This window comes from Loxodonta africana, chromosome 20 (assembly GCF_030014295.1).
Source record: "Loxodonta africana isolate mLoxAfr1 chromosome 20, mLoxAfr1.hap2, whole genome shotgun sequence".
In the NCBI taxonomy this organism is placed as follows: Eukaryota; Metazoa; Chordata; class Mammalia; order Proboscidea; family Elephantidae; genus Loxodonta; species Loxodonta africana.
In genome coordinates this window covers 75,202,407-75,224,051 of record NC_087361.1, presented here as the reverse complement: position 1 = coordinate 75,224,051, position 21,645 = coordinate 75,202,407, and the positions used below count along the sequence as shown (strand labels likewise).

Below are 21,645 nucleotides of genomic sequence, written 5' to 3'. Positions count from 1 at the left end.
ACCATTAGCAGGACTCAATTTTACATCGATTAACTCTTTTGTCTTTCTTGTGACCAATGGTATAAACCTGGGACATAACTGGCTGATATTAAGAGTCTACTTAGCAGCACAGAATATCTGAAACAAGAACTATTATAAATGTTCACTTATTCTTTTTTAGTAAATTTTTATTTAAAATACTGAAAACTATCCTTTTAAGTTTATGACATTAAATCTGCAAAAAAAAAAAAAAAAAGACTTTGATTAGTGCACACCAACATGTTCAAATGTAAAAAGGTGAGGTCTCAACGATGAAGTAAATCTGTTGCTAATTACATCATTATATTATTCATCTTTAACGAGTATCTCTTTTTTTGCATAAAATCTCCAAGAGTACCAGTTAAGCTAAATCCTTAAAAATAAAGTACGGTTGCATCTCAGTAAAATAACCATAACAAAATACTAGTTTGTGTCTAGAAATATCTATATTCTCCTAAATTATGATTTTTATATGCTTGACATTCATGTACTTAAGAGATAAAAAGATTTAAATCAAATTCCAAATACAAGTAAAGAATTTTGTTTCCTTTCTACCTATTTTTGGAAATATTTTGGTCTAACTGGTTAAGTAAGGAATTACAGAAAAGCCAGCCAACAGATTATAAAACACGAGCAGTAGAAAACCATGTAGCACTTTTAAGAAAAATTTCGGAATATTTTTTAATTCTCTTCAATTTCTCAGTTCATTCTCTAAGCAAGTACAACATTAAAAGCTGTTTCAGAAAGGGTTCCTCAATTATGACTCCAAAAATACAGGCAATCTATGAATAAGTTGTTTACTCTTCAATATATCATTATATTTTCTATCTAGTTTATTCTGAAAATGAAATTAATCAAACTGCATAATATATAAACCATGACATCATTATAAAATTTCTACTTTTGAGAAAAGTATATTTCACCTACTTATTAATACTTACTAAGCAGGAATAACGCCAAGATGAGATGAGAAGAGTGAAGCGTTTCTATAAATTTTTTTGTTTTGGGGAAATAAAAGGAGGAAGGTGGTAGTAGTTATACTAAATTTCCCTTATATTCATCTTTCCAATGGAAACTACAAAAATAATCTTAATAAATAAACCACTTTTTGATATTATAAAGTTTGCTTTGTTCAAAAAAACTTTCCCAGTGTGCAAATTCCAAATATTAGCACTATAAACTATACATATCGAGAACTGCAAGGAAAGCTGAGCACAACAGCATCAACACTGCCTCACTGGGGAGTCACAAATAGGACATGGGAGTATTATGTAAAAAGAATGAGTAAAAATAGAACGCTTCGCTACTATACATTCAGTTAGCCCAGTTCTGCCAGCCAACACCTTTTACAGAACTTGGCATGTTAACATTCCCTGGGCTATATAGGCCTTTAGACAAGTGTTTTTATATCCACTTTACATTCGTGGAAACCCTGGTGGACTGGTGGTTAAAAGCTATGGCTACTAACCAAAAGGTCAACAGTTCAAATCCACCAGGTGCTCCTTGGAAACCCTGTGGGGTAGTTCTGCCCGGTCCCACAGGGTCACTATGAGTTGCAGTCAACTCAACTCTACCGCAACAGGTTTGGTTTTTTTTGGGTTTTACGTTTACGGGAGAAGTGACCAAGAAAGGGTTAGGTTTCCTCAGAATCATGTAGCTCAAAAGTTCTGGAGCCAGGATTAGAACTCCAGCCTCCAACACCGAGGCCTGGGCTCTTTCTGCCCTATTACACTGAAACCTGGTGCCAGGCTGCCCAGTGAGCACAGCAGACAGCGTCAGGGACCTAGAGCCAAGCGTACATTTGCATTCTACCTCCACCACTTCCAATGTTTCTTTGGCAGAAGTTTCCTATTTTAATTTGTTCATGTTTAAAATGAGATTAATAGTACTACCCCTCAGGTTTGTTAGGAGAATTAATTGAGGCAAGGTACGCAAAAAATCTGGCACAGAGTAGATATTCAATTCAACAAATGATAATACCCAACCCCCACAGGTGGCCAGTGGAACTTACACGAGCAAGGCAAGGTTCTTCAGGAGATATACTTCGTGTATCTGTACGGTCTACCGCACTCTTACAGAACAATAACAATCAAGGGTCTCTTTTGGGTTTTGCAGCTCCAAAATCAGACATTGCAATCAATGGCCTAGTGTTTCAAGTCACATATAAAACACTTCTACTAACGACATAACATAGCTGAGACCCTTCCCTCCCCAACCCGTAGCAGAAGCTGCTACTAATCTGAAGCGGTAGTTGCCACTCAATCCCTCTGCCATGGCCACATGCCACATAAAGAAAGATACTGCTTAGACAACGCATACAAATGAGACTTGTCTTTAAATGAGATTTTTTTTTTTAAAAAGAAGAAAAAGCATCGTGGAATAAAAAAGGGATCAGATACTTCTGGGCTAATATGTTTTTTTAAATGTTAATTTTAAACATGACATTAATATATCAATAGGGAGTTTTAGTTAACGGCAAATAGACGTGTTCTCATTAAGGAAATAAGGCTGATTTCAAACTCTAAATGCCACATAATAATCCTAAATAAATCTGTCATCATAATTAGTGAGCCAGAAATTATTTGGAATACACCAGATTTACTAGAGGTTTAGAAAGGTCAGGCAATCTACTTCCAAGAGTTAGTTAATGAAAACTCGATGGATCACAATTGGCCCGATCCCCAATCCATCATGGAGCACGACCAGGCAACGTTTTGTTCCACTGTGCATGGGATCACCATGAATCAAGGGCCCACTAGACAGCAGCTAAGGAAAACAAAAACAACATAAAACGTTTTAGATGGGTCGACTGTCAATAAGGCCACAAGAGCTTTGGAAAAAGAAGGCATAGTACAATGTTAGAGTTTAAAAAACAGGAAAAAACTCCAAAGGACTTAGTAATCAGAGGCCAAGGAGTTTCACAGATCTTACCAGTGTAACCTTAGGTGAGAGCAGAGATCACGCCCTCCCTGAGCTCTGGTTCTTCACCAAAACCAAACCCACTGCCATCCAGTCAATTTCGACTCATAGCAACCCTACAGGGCAGAGTAAAACTTTTTGGTTAGCAGCCGTATGCTTAACTACTGCGCTACCAGGGCTCCAGTTCTTCACCAGTGGTATGAAAACAGACCTTCAACGAGATGGACTGACACAGTGGCTTCAACAATAGGCTCAGGATCCAGCAGAATTTTGCTCTGTTGTGCATAAGGTTGCTATGAGTTGGAACCGACTTGAGGGCAACTAACAACAACAAAGCACAAAAGTGACTTGTGGACTATGACACAGAAATGTAATTATCATCAATAATTTTTTTTAATGTTCTTGTCCGCCAGATTCACTTTCTTACCTCCTTTGGGTCTTTGCTCCAATGTCACGCTTCCAGGATTTCCCTATCTGGAAGAGCACAGACCCTCACTTCCTATCACTTTCTGGATCCTTTATTTTTCTTCCTGGCACTTACCCTACCCTGCCCTACATCATATGGTATATTTGTTTACCCAGAGCCTCCTCTACAATAGTGCCTGGCACACAGTGGGCACACAGATATTTGCTCAATGGACTGATTCTATAAAACTAAATCAGTGGAATTTGAATTAAGAACCTGTGAGAATTGGATGGATTTTGATTAGGGATAAGAAAGGACAGCCAAGGACAAGGGGCTGGAGCATAGGGAAAGGTTTTCAGGAAGGTGCTTTTCAAACTGTAATGTGTATAGAGGATCTTGCTAAAACGCAAATGCTGACTCAGTAGACCTACAGCGGGTCAGATTCTAACAGGCTCTTAGGTGTCAATGATCCTGGTCAACGCTGCATAAGGAGCCCTGGTAAAACAAACGGTTATGCACTTGGCTATTAATCGAAAGGTTGGTGGTTCAAACCCGCCCAGCAGCTTCCTGTGGAAAAGAGCTGGCAATTTGCTCCCGTAAAGATCACAGCCTAGAAAACACTATAGGGCAGTTCTACTGTCACATGGGGTCACTGTGAGTTGGAATTGACTCAAAGGACCCTAAGACCAACGAGAAAGTGCACTGGGGTAAGATAAAATAACAACTTTGCACTGAGATGTGGATCGGGGCCAGAGGACTAACTAGAGGAGTGGTCTGCTGATGGAGAGTGCGTGCCACATCTATCAGCACTACCTTCCTTTCAGCTTCTGAGGCTGCTGAGATGCTAGGAATACTTCATGGAATGAAGAATCTGAGAGGCCCAGTACTAAATACTGCTTTATACTTATATGGCATCTTTTTCATAATGCAATGATCATCTACATATATTTTAGTCTTGGTTGGAAGGTAACAGATTGAAATGTTTAATATTAAAATATATTTAGCTTAATTCCTTATCACCACATAAGTAATAAATACAAAATATCAGTGAATAATATATCTGATTTCAATACCAGATTAGCAAAATCATTCCTTTCCACACAAGGAAATACTTGAGATCACTAGCCATTACAGAAGTGTAAATCAAAACTACAATGAGATACTATCTTACCTGACACGAATCAAAAAACCTGGAAGTGACAACTGTTGGAGAAGCTGCGAGGAGACTGGAACTCTTACACACTGCTGGTACAATCATTTGGAAAAGGATATGGCACTTCGTTAAAAGCTAGAAATACCATACAATCCAGCAATTCCACTCCTAGGAATATATCCTAAAGAAATAAGAGCCGTCACAGGTACAAACACACGCACACCCACGTTCATTGCAGCATTATTCACAACAGCAAAAAAATGGAAGTAACCTAAGTGCCCATCAACAGATAAATGGATAAGCAAACTATGGAATACTACGCAACGATAAAGAACAGTGATGAATCTGCAAAACATCTCACGACGTGGATGAATCTGGGGGGCATTATGCTGAGTGAAATAAGTCAACCACAAAAGGACAAACGCTGTATGAGATCACTATTATAAAAACTCATGAAAAGGTTTACAAGCAGGACAAAATAATCTTTGATGGTTATGAGGGAGGGAAGGAGTGGAGAGGGAAAACACTAACCAGACCATAGGTAAGTGATAACTTTGGTGAAGGGTAAAACGCTACATAATACCGAAGAAACGAGCATAACTTGACCAAGACAGTCATAGAAGATTCATAGACATATCCAAACTCCCCAAGGGACCGAGTTACTGGGCTGAGGACTGGGGACCACAGCCTCGGGGGACATCTACCTCAATTAGCATAACATAGTTTATAAAGAAAATGTTCTACATCCTACTTTGGTGAGTAACACCTGAGGTCTTAAAAGCTTGTGAGCAGCCATCTAAGATACTCCACTGGTCCACTCCACCTGGAGCAAGGGAGAATGAAGAAGAAAACCAAAGACACAAGAGAAAGATTAGTCCAAAGGGTTAATGGACCATAACCACCATAGCCTCCACCAGACTGAATTCAGCACAACTAGATGGTGCCCAGCTACTGCCACCTACCACTCTGACAGGGGTCACAATAGAGGGTCCTGGACAGAGCTAGAGAAAAATGTAGAACACAATTCAAACTCACAAAAAAGGACCAAACTTACTAGTCTGACAGAGACTGCCAAAACCCCTGAGAGTATGGCCCCCAGACACCCTCTTAACTCAGTACTGAAGTCACTCCTGAGGTTCACCCTTCAGCCAAACATTAGACAATCCCATAAAACAAACAATAATACATGTATACAAGACTAATGGATACCAGCCCAGGGGCAAGGAGGAGACGGCAGGAGGGGACAGGAGAGATGGACAAATGTAAACAGGGAACCCAAGGTAGAGAAGGGGAGAGCGTTGACGTATCAAGGGGTTGGCAACCAATGTCACAAAACAGTATGCATACTGTTTAATGAGAAACTAATTTGCTCTGTAAACCTTCATCTAGAGCACACACAAAAAATCTTTCATCATCCCTTAATGTAAAAAAATCAAGTGATGGTGTATTTATAAATGAAAATATGATCAAAACTTGGATTTGTTTATAAGTTCCAGCTATTAATTGGTTTCAGCTAATCTAATGGTTTCATAGAACAAGTGGTAGAATGGAATTACAGAATTCTTAAGACACCCTTATCCCAATGGATAAACTAAGTATGATTTCTTTGTTCGGTTCTATTTAAGTAATTATACTGAAGTGATAAGGATAATTCATTTCACACGCTTACAATTTAAGTACTTAATATCTTTAAAGTACTTAATTTTCACCTTTTAATAGATAAGTAGAAATGCACTATAATTTTATCAAAGTAAACATTTCAGCTTTGCTTAAAAAATAGTTCTTTGATTTACATTATAAACCCAAGCAACTGTGGATGGCCTACATTTACAAGCAGTGCTATCATGTGTTCACTTATACTCCACACTTCAACCCCTGAAAGATGTGGTTATTCTTGAAACAGAGAAATTGGATACACTTTATACTTTATGTGAACAAGGAATAACAAAAATAATATCTGTTTTGTGAAGCCCAATTCTCTAGGTATGTTTGTAAGAAATAACCTTTTCCAAAACTTGAAGTCAGGTTCAGGCAGTGGTTTGCTTCATACTTAAAAGGCTAAATTTCTTCTCTTTCTCTTTACAATTTTAATAGCTCTGAACACATTAATCTTATTTATTGCTGAGCAATGTCCCCACCATCTGCTCTTGCTATTCTAACTGAATATATCTCTTTTTTTTTCTTTTTAAATATATTCGGACCCCAGTTATTTGTGTTCTGAATATTACAAAGAAGGTACATGCTGGAGAGAAAAAAAGCAGAGAGTAATAATATGCTCATCTAAATATTTATAAGTAAGCTTATACACAAATTCATTAACTATTACAAAAGGCAATTCTACCTGTATTTTTAATTTCTGCTCTTACATTCACCTGCCAAAATTCCAACTGGCATCTTAGTACTGAATGTTTTAAACCAACAGTACTTTCGGACCATTCAAAATGTTTTAGTATTTTAATTCCAGATTGATTACTGGTTCAGTGAATAGCTGGTAAATGCCTGATGCAATCCAGAGTGATCATGTCTTATTCAATTATAAAATGCATGTTATTTTTGGTTTGGAAATCAAAAAAGTAACATGTCAGAGAAGCCTTGAAATTATTTCATTAATTATACATCCAATTCTGTAACATTTTACCAACATGTTGTATGAGATTTCAATTATATATGTAGATGAACTGAGTCAATTTAAAAGCAAAATATTTTCCATAATTCTTTACCACTCAATATTTAGCTAAGAATAAAAATGTTATCTTCTTACCTTCCATTACAAATCTGCTTTTTGTCAAGGTATTATTTTTTCCAAATTAAGTTTGGAGTAAATTATACTAATTCAAAATTTTGACAGCTTCAAGGGAAGAAATGTACATGTTCTTATTAGAAATAAACTATTAATGTGCGGTTATTTAAGAATAATAAATGCTTTAAGCAAAGCACTCCTTTTTCTCCCATATTCCTTTTATAGAACATTACACTAGCATTATCAGCACAAATACCATTTCATCATTTATTAATATTCCTTCTCTCTCCTTCCCAAATATCAATTTGGTTTAGAGGTTTAATAAAATCAAAGAGTGAGCAAAATCAAAAATTGTAATTCTCTACTCACTCTAAATGGCTGCTCTAGAAATCTCTCCAAATCACATTTTAATTTTGCCTTCATAATACATTCCTGTGATTCACCAGCAGTAACCCATAGGAACCCACATCAGTTTACCGTTAACAGTCTTCCAGACGTATCTAAGGCACATCTTTAAGGTTTTTTTTTTAACTACATGACCATGGTGAGCCTGTCCATTAGTATTAATCCCCTTAGGTCCCTTCTCACTCTGTCCTTAACGCAACAGTCCTTCCTTCCCTTTCAAAGACAATTCTGTCACAAGAGTTTTAATAGTTTTTTACACCACATTCGACATTCATAGGCTTTTTGTAAATACGTATTTCTTCAAATAAATCCCAATCTATTTTTTCCTTATTAAAAATAAGAGGCAATTTAAAAAGTTAGAGTGCAATGGTTTCGGATTACCCTCACAAATTTTCTCAACTAAACCTTCAAGAGATTAGTTAAATAACCAACGGCATAAACGTCATAAGAAAATAACACAGCAAACTACTCTAAAAATGACTAAATAAAGAACTTAACAGACTTCATTAAAAAAATGTAACAAATGTTTGGAACTTCTGCTGCTGTCTCCCAAATCCAAAGAAATAAAATTCTACATAAAATATATGTTTACCTTAAAAACATAACCCTTAACACCCTAACACAATTTTAAGATGTTCATTGAAATATTACTTATAATGACTAAGAGCAGTACAATATTTAAAAATGTTCTAAAACATGTACGCAGTGCTATGGACCTTGCTGTTTTCTGATGTTGTTATTACTGAATAAAATTTACTTATTGGGCCTATTAAATGTAAACATTTTCATAACAGTTTTTATTCATGTACCTTATCCATTTATAAGATAATAACTCCAGGTCTCAGTCTGCCTTCTCATCTATACTAAGCACTTCTGTAGGTTTGGACCCCTAAGAAACTGTAGCCTCAGAAAAGCTCTTTCCAGCTCTACTACTAAACTCATCAAGGTCATGGGTTGTCTATTCATGCAAACCCACAATGATACCCACTTACAGTTTTCATTATCCTCCAAAAAGAAGGAACTCGCTTTGAAATGTTTGCACTTGGCTTCCTTATAGGAAGAGCCTAGTTTACGGGCAACCAAATGTAAGAGAGTTATATTGCTGATCTTGTTATTCAATTTTGCAATCCACTCTTCAAAAAAAAATTCCTAAAATGTCACTTCCAGATTTCAAAAACTGTATTTATCCCAAAACTCAAGATTAAAACTTTAGCTCCCAACTAGGACTTTAATTTTCTAATAGAAAATGCTTATAAAACAAGATTCTTATCTGAAGTAGAATAAACATTTAAGTGAGCTAGTCACAAGTTAAAATCAAACACTTTTCAAATACTTCAAAAATAATTAAGGGTTTTCAACTTCTTAAAATCACTCATTTTCCTTTGTTGTAATACAGTATATGTCTTTATACACTGGACTTGTAATTTCTTTTTCAGTGGGTGGGGAACGTGGACTCAAAGCTTGTTTTAACCCCTCCATCCTGTGCATGGTCATTTGGTCACCTTTAGTAACAATTTTGACTGATATTGTTTTGGCGAAGAAGTTATTTAAAATTCTTACCAACCAACGGAACCTGAGTACTTTTATGAATAACTAAGAAAATGATTTATATATAAATACAAAGACCAGCCACCTTTTTACTAGTCTGGGGATGTAAATAGTTCACCACGCTCGTCTGCTAAGAGTTATTTATTAATTGTCCCACAATAGTACTGAAGTTCACACCAAAGTACCAAAAGAAGACTGAACTGAAAGAAGGGAAAATAAGCAGTTTTCCAGCCAAGGTCTCCTTTACCCTTCTAAATACTTAACTACTCCAGGACCTCTGTCAACATTGGAATAAAATTCATACACTCCATTTTCCTTTAAAATTTATTTTAAAGAAATCCCTTACCTTCCTTAATACTTGGCCTCTGCTCATTATTCTATCTCCTACTAATACTGAAAACACATTTTCCTCTTTGGAGTATAAGGTCCAAATTTTTTTTCCAGTTATCTATCCACTCTTCCCAGGAGGTATGTATTTCAACATACAGCATGCTTTACAATGCTTATCTTCCACAGTAAATTTCAACCTAGCCAGTCATACTGAGGCTATACGAAGTCAAGTCTCAACGTTATTAAATCTCATTATTAGTTCTCCTCAGAAAAAAGGTGTGGGGTTTTCTTCATTTCTGCCACTAAAGAGCCATAGTAGTTGACTGTAGCTATCGTACACTGTTAACACATTTCTTTGTTAATGGAAAATACTAAACTATTGTCAAGTATAGCATCTGTATAGCATACTAATTATCAGATGAGAAACTGCAAAGAATTATAAATTCTATTCATTATTTGACCAGTTTATCATGAAACCATGGCTTTAATAACCTAAATGTGTTCCATAAATGCTAATTAAACTGCAGATAAAGAATAATTTAAATATCCTTAATATATGATGCTTTTTTAGTTTAGGCATTGACTTTTTCCTTGTACAGTAATATTTCAATATTTAGGCAGTCTTCTAAGGCAGGGATTCTTAACCAGTTCGAGGTAAACATTTTTTTTTTTTCAAGGGGAGAGGTCTTCTGAAAATGTAATTTGCCCTGTAAATTTTCGTGTGCAGGTATTATTTTGCTATAGGGGCAAGGTAGCGTAGACTCTATCATCAATCACCCAAAGAATCTATGACCCCCAAAATATTCAGTAGCACTTCCACAGGGTGATTCAAAAGTTCATCAAGAATCTACTTAAGTCACACTCAAATCATCAGTACTTTTTTAAAAACAACAAGTACAAGTAGAAATAATTATAAATTGTATCTACCCTTTATGGTAATAATCTCTGTAAAAACTAGAGCTCACAAGGATTTTTTTTTTAAAGATTGTTCTTGATGAGGAGCAACACAATAGAATTCCAAGATCCTGTCTTCTAGCATTAGCATACGTTCATTTGAAATAATAAAATAAGGACATTAAAAATATAACAAGTAGAATTGATTAACACAACATTTTGAGGTTTCCTGAGCTATCACGAACTCTATCGCCTCATATGAAGTACAGATTGGTAAACATCTCTCAAGTACCAGAGCGATTCCGTAACAAAAATATTCATGGAACACTACTAACATAATCCCATGCAATGTGACGCATGGACCATACAACCACCAAAGGAGTGTTGCATTACATTTTAAAAACGAAATCTTGTCACTGGGTATCGCAGAAAACATGAAGACCACAACACTCAGAAAATGAGTCTTTAGATATGTGTTCAACTCTAAAAACAGAACTTCGAAGTTCAAAACCTAATGCCTTTGAGGAAAGTTCTTCAGTTTAATAAAAAGCTACGAATCTGGAAGCTAAGGATTGCATATGTCCTCATGAGGTCCCATCATTCAAACTGCCACCCAGTTTAGGCTTAAATGCTACTAATGGCAAGAAACTACAAAAATGCCAGATACCAAGAAGGAGTTAAAAGTTTTGCCTCTCATCTCATTAGTGTAACACAAAAAACTACATCTGAAGTTGAAGTATTTGTATCACTATGTTTGCAATGAAAAAAATAACAGTAAAAAATTTATTTTAAGCACACTTTTTTTCATACATTTCTATTCTCATTATTGAATTACCTCACAAATTACTGACTAGCAATTGCTGATTTATGATCTTGGTCCTTACCTTGAATTTATAGCAACATAAAAGAAATCCAAAGCATAGTTTCCTACTTCATATCCTAATGTCTTAACACAAATTTCAAAATGACCATATTCAGATAAAGACATTCCACAGGATTAAAAAAAAAAAAAAAAGAGGAATGATGGGGGAAAAATTCAACATTAATCTGTTAGGGCTAATCTAGAGAAATAAATCATCTTTGCAGAGAAATCAAGAAGAGCTGGATTTCAACCCAGAATCAGTGAAATTCGGCTCAACATTCTTGTTCAAGAAAATGACCAAATCCAGACAATAACCTTGTCAAAGAAAAAATTCACCTATACTTCCTAATCATTTGGGCCCACAAGAACAGATATTTCTTTGCAGAGAAATCCACGCTATGCTGAGTATAAATCATTTTAACATCTCCCTACAATACTACCATAAACCAAAGTATGAAGAGAAGTCTGAACCAAAGCCTCGCAGACATATTTTACCCCTTTAATGTTTTTACTAATCCCTTGCCATCTGTAACCACTAAATTTCAAAGCAGTTTTCTCATGCTCTTCCATTTTTCTCCTTCATCTTTAAAAATACCTATTTACTAGCTTTTCCAACACCTTTCCTGTATCTTCAATATTTAACATCTTAGCAATTCCTAATAGCTATATTTTCAACTTTAATATTGCTAACTATGATTTAATACTACTAAAAATGCTCATGACCACTTTTAGTTGTATCATACTGTTATTTTATTACAACCTTTCTGAGGCAAAAAGGATGCACCTAGAACCAAAAGGTACTGGAATCTGATTTAAAATAAAGCCTCAATAAATACATAATCTCTCTGGAATAATATTTATGTTGGTCAACCCGATTTTAATAAAACATGTTTTAATTTACATAATATTAAATTTTTATCCTTCCATATTATAGTGCACCTCAAAAAAAAAAATCAAACACAAAGAAATTATTCTTCCAATTTTCAAATAAATTTAGAAACATAAAATACTTAAGCTTTTTTTTTTAATGCAATAAAACTACAAGTCCCTAAAGTGCAGATTACACCACTGATGTGAATATTTATTGAAATGTAGTTAATAGGAAAACGTGACTGGATATTAAGTGATTATCTCCTTTCTTGAATTTTGTGATTAAGAGGGCTTTTATTGGTAGTAAACTAGAGCAAACAATCAGAATAATACATATGCAATATTCAGTACACACAATAAAAGTTAAAAGAAATTCAAAACCTGTATAAAACAAAAAACTGGAGAAAAATCATACAGCTTAAGAGATACAGTGGTAAAAGTCCTCTCCATCCTTTGATTACAGCTTGGACTCTGTACCCAATAGAACTTACCGCACTTACCAAAATAAGAAATACAAACTTTTTAGTACTGAGTGTATTTAAGGGGATTAAATACATTTTCTAAGAACCTTGCACTGACAAATAAGTCACTTTTTAGCTGATAAAGACGGCTTAAGGGAGAATAAGTGGGGAAAGGAAATTAACTAGTATCTTGTAACCATTTTTTAATAATTTCTTATCTTTCCAAACACTGCTTTCATAACAGAAGTGTTTTACACTTGCACAATATTAATTACTTTATTATACATGGAAGCCTGGGGTAGGCTGATTACACAATAAGACTGCAAACAACCAGTGGTACTTTTCTGACGTCAGAAGAGTACATAAGACTGAAACATCACCAAAAGTACATAAAAAACTCATCAGCATAAACATCAAAGTACATTAAAAAATATAATCAGAAAAAAATACAATTGCTAAAAAGTGGTTTAGAGCAGAGCCACTGCCTATCAGTAGCTTCAAATGGCAATTAGCGTTCATAGCAGGTTTTGATGACTTTACAAGACCCATGTACAAGACTGACTAATGAACCCTTTAAAAATGTACATTAAAGGCTGCAAGTTCAGAGAGGTTCTGATGTCATCACAAACACACTCTTATTTCTCACACTAGCTATGTCACCAGTTGGAATTACAACCTTATTAATATCTATAGCTCTGAATATGTAGTTTTATTATACATGGAAATTTGTACAGGATTCGCTTAAAAAAGGGGTGGGGGTGTTTATCCTATTATTTAGTATTTGGATGCCATCAGGCATACAAGATGCATAATGAATTATCAGATTGTAAATCATTCTAAAATTTAAACTATCAAGACAGGCGGAAGAGAGAACAAGGCAGGCCCAGAACTCTAAGAAAGAAGAAAGGTTTAAGAACAAGAACCAAAAACAGGAGAAGTGTGGGTGACAGCATAGACAAGAGAACAACATTTTAGGCCATGTATAATAATGGATTCCCCAAACTGCAACGGATTATGTAATTCCAACTTGGGTTCTAACACTGGAACCAACCAATCACTTGGGCTTCAACACTGTACTAGATGTCAGTCGAATCTCTTAATGGAATTACAGCCTTGCTACAGTTGGGATAAGGGGAGGGTGCTTTTATTCCTTCTTATATTAAAGCTATCATTCCAGGCTTTGCTCGAAGATCCAAGAGTATTTGTTCTACCAGTCTGGAATGAATGTGGTTTGGAAGTTCAGAGTACATTTAAAAGCTGCAACAAAAAATAGGTAGCCAACATCTCAGAATTTTGGATCAGCCCAGGTGGAGATAGCAATTTGAAATGTTTTCGATCCCTTACTTAAATGATGAAATGTATATCTTATTAGCCCAGATAGAGCAATTTGAAATGTCTTCGATCCCTTACTTAAATGATGAAATGTGTATCATATTATCTGTAAATTGGATATTCCATTACAGTGATAACGTACAGAATTCCCATGCGTTATTACACTTTCCTGAGAGAAAAGCAATAAGAATAACCTTAATCCTAGCAACAAAGTTTTTTTTTTTTTTTCCCTAGGTTTTTTGTTTTTTTTTTTTTGTTTTGTTTTGTTTTTTTGCATTTAAAACTTTTGGGCTATTCCCTGACAATCTATACATGTAAATTTGATTGCTAAACATTGTCACTTTGAAATGTCAAACTATTTTTAATCTATTGATTTTGATTAAAAATCATAATACAAACAGAGCTAAAATCACACTAACAAAATAAACTAAATATGAAAAGTTGCATTGAAAGGGCATTACATTATTCTTAATAGGATCGTGTAGAAACATTCCAATGGCAGTGTTCTCAAAATAAAACAAAATTACATTAGAGGACCCTCAGCCTGGTCACTTTTGGGACCTTACCTGTAACTTTGGCTGGTGGGTGTCTTTACTCTTGTACTACATGGCTCACTTACATCAGACATCATATTTGTATACCCTGAGAAATCTGACACTGAAGTCCTTACTCTATGGTCCACTTCTCCATTAGAGTTAGTGATAAAGGTCATTGGCACCCTGCTGCCCGACTTAAACTGAGAACCAAACGCCTGTGCAAAGTTCTCAATCTGGTACGTTGTTCTAGGCTCTATGTCTTTCTGAGGATCTATCTGGCTAGCTAACTCCTGAGATGGAATCTGAAAGCTTGTTGAGGACTCTAAGTTTTTCTGTTGTTCCTTCTGGCTAGTCAACTTCTGAGATGAGGACTGGAAGGCTGACGAAGTCTCTAAGTTCTTCTGAGAATCTATCAGGTCATCTAGCTCCTGGGAAGGTGTCAACTGCTGATGTGTAGCATCCAAGGCAGATAAATAAAGACCTGGCTGAGATCCAAACAACATCCCAAAAGGAGGCTTTGGCAATGAAGATGGCAACACTGAGGTAACAGATTGGCCGAAACCACACTCCAAAGGAGATGTAGTGTATATTTGTTTTTCTGGAAATAAAGTGTGGTTGTGAAGAGGTGAAGACAAACTGACAAACTGGAAACTAGGTGCAAGAGTAAAACCTGCATTATTGGATTTTTCAAAAGCCTGTTGGAGGTATTTGGAGTATTCTTGCAACATGCTTGCTTTATCATTTGAAGGTGTTTGAGTGCCTGGGCTCAAATTTTCTTCTTGAACCAATTCTGAGTGTTCTCCTGAGGTGTGTAAATCCACTCGTGGCTCCGTTATACTGAAAGGATCCTCCTTCTGGCTTTCTGATTTGTTGGAGTACTGATCCAAAATACTTTGTAAAACCTCATCAGGAATTCCAGACTTGTCATGACAAGACTTAATTTCAGCATTTAGAGCTGAGGAGTCAATAAGTGACAAGGGTGCCTCATTGTCCAAAACACCGACACCTGCAGACTGAATGACGGACTGCTGGGAGGCCATGTGTCCTACGTTTATAGAAAAGGCACTGTTGCTGCTGGCAGTTGGTAAATACCTTCTTTTCTTTGAAAACTGCATGGCATCATCATAATTACTACTTATTTGACCTTGCTTGCCACTTGTACTTTGGAGAAGACTAATGGTCTCCACATTATTATTCGATACTATGCCAAGTGAGCCACTTGGTTTCCCAGACAAGGACTTCTGTCCAACTATGTCTGGTAACGGTGACACAAAATTAAGGTAGTTTTTGTCTGTGTTCTTTCTGCTTCCTTTTTTAAAGATCACTTTTGGCACCCTTTTCTGTAATTCATCTATACCAGTGCCAATTATGCCTCCACTGGAAGACACAGTAGGCATCTCTACTGAGTAACTCTGCATGTTTATATTATTTGAAATTTGTGATTCATTTGTCTTACCAGTCTTATGCTCCTTATTTTCAATAGCTATGCTTTTCGACTTTGTTTTTCTCCTTGAAGAACTTGTATTTCCCTGAGACAACACAGCCAGATTACCCATATTGTTATGGTTTGATGACCCAGGTTCTGCACTAGCTGCTCCTTTAGCTATGGCTTCACCACATGTGCGCCTGTGCTTCAACAATCTATCAGTCCTGGAAAAATACTGTTGGCAAGTGTCACATTTATATGGCTTTTCTCCACTATGTGTCCTCTTGTGTCTTTCCATATGGTACTTCTGAATAAACTTCATGCTGCACTGATCACATCCAAATGGCTTCTCTCTACTATGAATTTTCTCATGTCTCTGCAATAGGTATTTCTGAATGAAACCCATGCTACACTGGCTGCACTGGAAAGGTCTTTCTCCTGTATGAATAAGGACATGTCTTCGCAGGTGATAGGAGCTTCGGAAAGCAGCACTACAGTGATCACAGATATGAGGTTTCTGACTTGGGGAGAGGATGGCACCTTCTCCATCTCCGACCAAAGAAGGTTTGGAAGATGCACTTGGCTTCCTCCTGGCTTTGATTCCCTGAGATTCTGGCTTTGGCCTCTTTGCCTTCTTGACATTAGTGTCCTGCTTTGGCTCCTCGTTGCCATGGTGGTCATCAGTCCTGCTACTGCTGCTGAGTAACACATCGCGGTGGTGCTGGGCTGGCTGCTGCTGGGCATGCTGGTGGAGAATGCTGAGGTCCTGGATGACGCCGTGGCTCCCTCCTTCCCCGCCTCCTAGGCCTGGAGATCTCTCTTCAGCCCCAGCAAACAGTCCCCCAAAGTGGTGGTGGTGATGGTGGTGGTGGGACTGCTGCTCCTCAGGATCGGTCGGTTTCTCTTGTTTGATGCTAACCAAAGACTGCAAGAATCCCCAGGAGGTCCTCTGCGAGGGGAAGGCCGCGGCTGACGCCGCCGGCTCCTTCTTGAAAGTCATGTCCGGGGCTGGCGGAGGGGGGGGCTCAGCGGCCGGGGTGGCGGAGGTAGAGGAGGATAACACGCACTGTGGGGGAGGGGCGGCCGACCCCGCCGGCCGGGTGAAGCTGGTGACCGGGGGAAGCCGGTGGTTGAACATAACCATACCCTGGGGAAAGGTGGGTTCCATCTCTGCCCTCCTGCTGCTGCTGCCGCCGCTACCACCACGGCCGCCGGAGCCGCTACCACCGCTACTGCCGGTACCGCCGCCGCCACTCAGGAACCCGCTGCCGATTTTCATACCCCGGAGGAGGCCTGGCTGAGAAGAGGAGGAGGAAGAGGGAAGAGGGAGGGAAGGAGGTGGAACCGGGCCCCGGGCCGGGACCCCGCAGCACTCAGGACCCCGCCGCGCCGCCGCCCAGACCGCAACGCGCCCAGCACTCATTCCCAGCCCAGCCGCCTCCGGCACCGGCACGGAGGGCTCTGGGGCTCTTCCCTGGGGCTCGCCCTCTCCTTTCTGGGCCCACCGGCAACACTTACGGGTCCCGCCACCGCCGCAGCCGCCGTCGCCTCCAGTTAATAAAAATAACGCCGTCCTCTCCACAATGGAATTAAAAGCCTCCCCTGCACTGCGCAGCCGCGGCGCGGTGTCTGCTGGGAACACCTCGACCCGGCCGGAGGGGAGCTCTGCGGAGGCAGGGCGCCTGCGCCACAGCTTCCGCCCGGCCTGCCTGTCAATCACTGGGGCGGTTGAGCGGGGGGGTGGCCCATGGCCGGAGGGGCGGGGATTTGGAGCCCCTCTAGAGAGGGGCTTCCGAAGAGATAAGGCGTGGTTGGTGGGGTGCAGTGAAGGAGATAAAAGTGGTTGAGGTTTTATTTTTTTTTTTTGGTTGGGGGGAATAACGCTCAAGAGGTGGAACCCAAGGGGCGGGAAATTATGGGGACGGTACTGCAGCGTGGCATGGGTGCTGCAGAGAAAGAGGCTGGAGAAGATAGGGTAAACTGAGGCCTGAAGGCTGGGACTTCCTTCACTTAACAGTTTGCAATCCAGGTATTAAATCAAAATCCAAACCCATGAGGCGGATCACTTAGGATAGTTTTGATTCTAAGCTCTACCTAAAAGCGTTAAACGTCAAATGCTCAACATCTGTTAAAATAGCTTGCCTCTGTATCCCTCTTAGTTTTGGAACAATTAATGGGAGCGTTATTTTTTGTGTTTATAGGAGGAGCCTATTTGAAACCGCCATAGAGGTACCATTGCAGGAAAAAAAAAAAAAGTTGTCTTACTGCCAACCTACCTGAAGGCTACTGGAATAAGAAACTGTGTGTAATCCAGGTGCAGCAATTCTGTAAAACACACCCACACGCATACTTCATCATCATCAGATGTTATTTAAATGCCCACATACCTTAGCAGCCTGTGCTAATGAGTTTCTTTGCCACGTTATATTGCTGCCTAGCCTTTTACATAGGAATCCTGGTGCTACAGTGGTTAAAGAGCTTGGCTGGTACCGAAAGATCGGCTTCGAATCCACTAGCGTCAAGAAAGGGCCAAAGATGCGGGAGTCTGTTTCCCTATAGATTTACAGCCTTGGAAACCCTATGGTGCAGTTCTGCTCCGTCCTGTAGGGTTGGTATAAGTGGAATCGACTCAATGGCAGTGGGTTTTTAATGGGAACCCCTTACATTATTTGCGAAAGATCAACTGCCCACCAAAACAAACCCACTTTGGCCTAGTGGATACTGATTCGTAGCCAGCCTGTAGGACAGGGTAGTACTGCCCCATAGGCTTTCCAAGGCTGTAAATCTTTATGCAAGCAGACTGCCACATCTTTCTCCTGCTGACTGGCTGGTGGGTTCCAACCACTGACCTTTCGGTTACCAATCAAGTGCTTAACCACTGTACCACCAGGGCTCCTTGACTGACTGCCGAGCCCTTCAAAGATCTCTGCTAGGATCCACTCTCCCCTCCTCCAGTATAGAATACTGGAAAATGCATGCAAGATTATGAATTCTTTCTCTTGAGGGAAAATTACAAAGTAAAACCTTGAAAGCAAAGTCAGATCAACGAAAATGAAACAAATACATATTCAGTGCCTAATACATACAAGTTTTTGTTTAAAATACATACAAGGCACTCACATGTTAAGCATACAAAAACCTAACCCAACAACGTTCCTAATGAAGCGTGTTTATGAATCACAGAATGTTTTAATAAGGGAACTAGAACTCTGATGATAGATGATTTATATCGTATATTTTCTTCATGAACTTGCAAGTCAATTTTCTCACAATATTTCTAGCTACATAACTTCTCTTATCATGGATTACACCTCAATATAAAGAAAATAAAAACCCTCACAACTGGACCAACAAGCAACATCATGATAAATGGAGAAAAGATTGAAGTTGTCAAGGATTTCATTTTACTTGGATTCATAATCAATACTCATGGAAGCAGCAGTCAAGAAATGAAATGACGCATTGCATTGGGCAAACCTGCTGCTGCAAAAGACCTCTTTGAAGTGTTCAAAAGCGAAGACGTCACCTTGAAATCTAAGGTGTGCCTGACCCAAGCCATGGTGTTTTCAATTACCTAATAAGCATGCCAAAGCTGGACAATGAATAAAGAAGACTGAAGAAGATTTGACACCTTTGAATTATGGTATTGGCAAAGAATATTGAATATACCACGGACTGCCAAAAGAACGAACAAATCTGTCTTGGAAGAAGTGCAGCCAGAATGCTCCTTAGAAGCAAGGATGGCAACACAACGTCCCACATACTTTGGACATGTTATCAGGAGGGATCAGTCCCTGGAGTAGGACATCATGTTTGGTAAAGTAGAGTGTCATCAAAAAAGAGGGAGACCCTCCATGAGATGGATTGACACAGCAGCCGCAACAATGGGCTCAAGCATAACAACGATTGTGAGGATGGTGCAGGACCGGGCAGTGTTTCATTCTGTTGTACACAGGGACTTGACAGCACCCAAAAGCAACAAAAATGACTTCTCTCAGAAATTTCACAGTTAAAACCATAAAGATTGTTAACACTTACAGACTTCTCTGAGCCTACCTCAAAAACTTAAAAGACTATTTAATGAGCATTTTGAGATGACAAAAGTCAGTACTTTTCTAACTCTGTGCATCTACATATGAACATTCTGCCACTTAAACTAAGCAGCTGCAATCCTGTTAAGTATAGCTAAGCATTAATAGAAAGACTGAAAATTCAGAACCTTAAGGTAGTGGTAAAATATTAGTCAATGCCTATGAGAAATGAGGCCGTCCCTTTATTCAGGGCGTCAGTGTTTAATCGTAAGCGGGGATGCATATAAGCCAGTCCAGGCATGAAGGGCAGTAGGACACTCACGTGAAAAGCCAACTTTGTTCCTCAGTTATCAAGATAAGAAACCTGTCATTTCTCTCATTCACTCTGTCAGCCTTGAGATACTCCAAGCCGACTTACCTCTGTGTTGTACACCCCATATATCAGGAAGATGAAGAGACCCTGTAAGATAAAACGGAGGGAAAAAGCTGTTAACGCTGATCATTTCAGCAGTAGAAATACCTGAAATTAACTTTCCTGGGAACAGACAAAAGAAGACACACTTCATCAAGGTCAATTTATTTTTCTGTTTTTCAACATTACAGGCTGTACCTTGAGCATTTATATGATAACACACCAGCACATTGCTTATAGTGGTTGTGCTATTGAGTTCTTTAGAAATAAAAATACCATCCCAAGTACATAGAATATTAATTAGAAAAATCAATATGCCAGTCTCTGAAAGACAGCTGGGTAATGAAAAAATTTAACTCAGAAATGTCATCAGAGAAATAACACTAAGCATCAGTGTTTCTAAACACTGATTTAAACTATAGGCCCTAGAATATATTTGTTATAGTCTTCAGGTACAAAAACTAAAATATATGTATTATTAAAATATAAAACCACTAAAGGAATATGCTTAAGGTAATATGTAAGACTAGTTTTAAAAATAATATTTAAAATACCAGTTCAAGTTAAGATAAAATTTCCTATTATCAGCCGTGTATGAAACGGCATACATTTGTGTTACATCTGATGTATCACGAAAGTTCCAAAGATCTGCTGTATATTAATCTTTACCTTTGGAAATGCTTAATTATAAAATATAAATGAAGCCTAACTCTGAAATCTAAGCATAAACCAATTTTGAATGTACGTAAAATTGATATGCTTTAAACTTATTAGAGATAACAGGTGCAAGAAATTTTTCATGTGTTTTTGCCTTGAAGAAGAAATAAAAATCCATATTGTACTACTCTTGTTAGGTACTAGGATGCCAAATATTAATTATTGGTTTGGACAAAAATCTGGAAATAGTTCAAATAGTTAAGTAATGTGACCTTTTCAAAAGGAAAATATTATAGGAATATTTTAATATTTGTTTTACCTCTGAATACTTAGAGCTTACAGATAATGGAAACAACCTGTAGAACAATGAGATTGTATAAAACAGAAATGAGTTTTGTTCTTCTTAGTCTTTTTTTTAAAATAATCTTTTTCAGAACAAATTTAGATTTATAGAAAAATCGAGAAGATTGCACTAGTCCCCATATATCCTTCACTCAAACCAAAACTCATTGCCATCGAATCAATCCAGACTCACAGCAACCCTATAAAAATATATATATATTTTTTTTTTTACACAGTAAAACCGCCCCACAGGGCTTCCAAGGAGCAGCTTGTGGATTCGAACTGCCAACCTTTTGGTGAGTA

At 38.1% G+C, this 21,645-nt stretch overlaps 1 protein-coding gene across 2 annotated transcripts; it reads right to left on the bottom strand.

Moving 5' to 3' along the window:
* Window positions 1-13,269: 13,269 nt before the first annotated feature.
* Window positions 13,270-17,533, bottom strand: ZNF281 (zinc finger protein 281). 2 transcript variants are annotated; one of them, XM_003410203.4, is made up of 2 exons: window positions 17,419-17,533; window positions 13,270-17,193 (listed from the first exon to the last, which is right to left on the bottom strand). In XM_003410203.4, exon 2 carries the CDS (start codon window positions 17,177-17,179, stop codon window positions 14,501-14,503), a length of 2,679 nt encoding a protein of 892 aa, XP_003410251.1. In that variant the 5' UTR covers window positions 17,180-17,193; window positions 17,419-17,533; the 3' UTR covers window positions 13,270-14,500. The 2 variants fall into 2 exon arrangements, with proteins under 2 accessions (XP_003410251.1, XP_010588495.1); XM_010590193.3 differs by having other exon boundaries at window positions 13,270-17,197; window positions 17,419-17,526.
* Window positions 17,534-21,645: the final 4,112 nt, after the last annotated feature.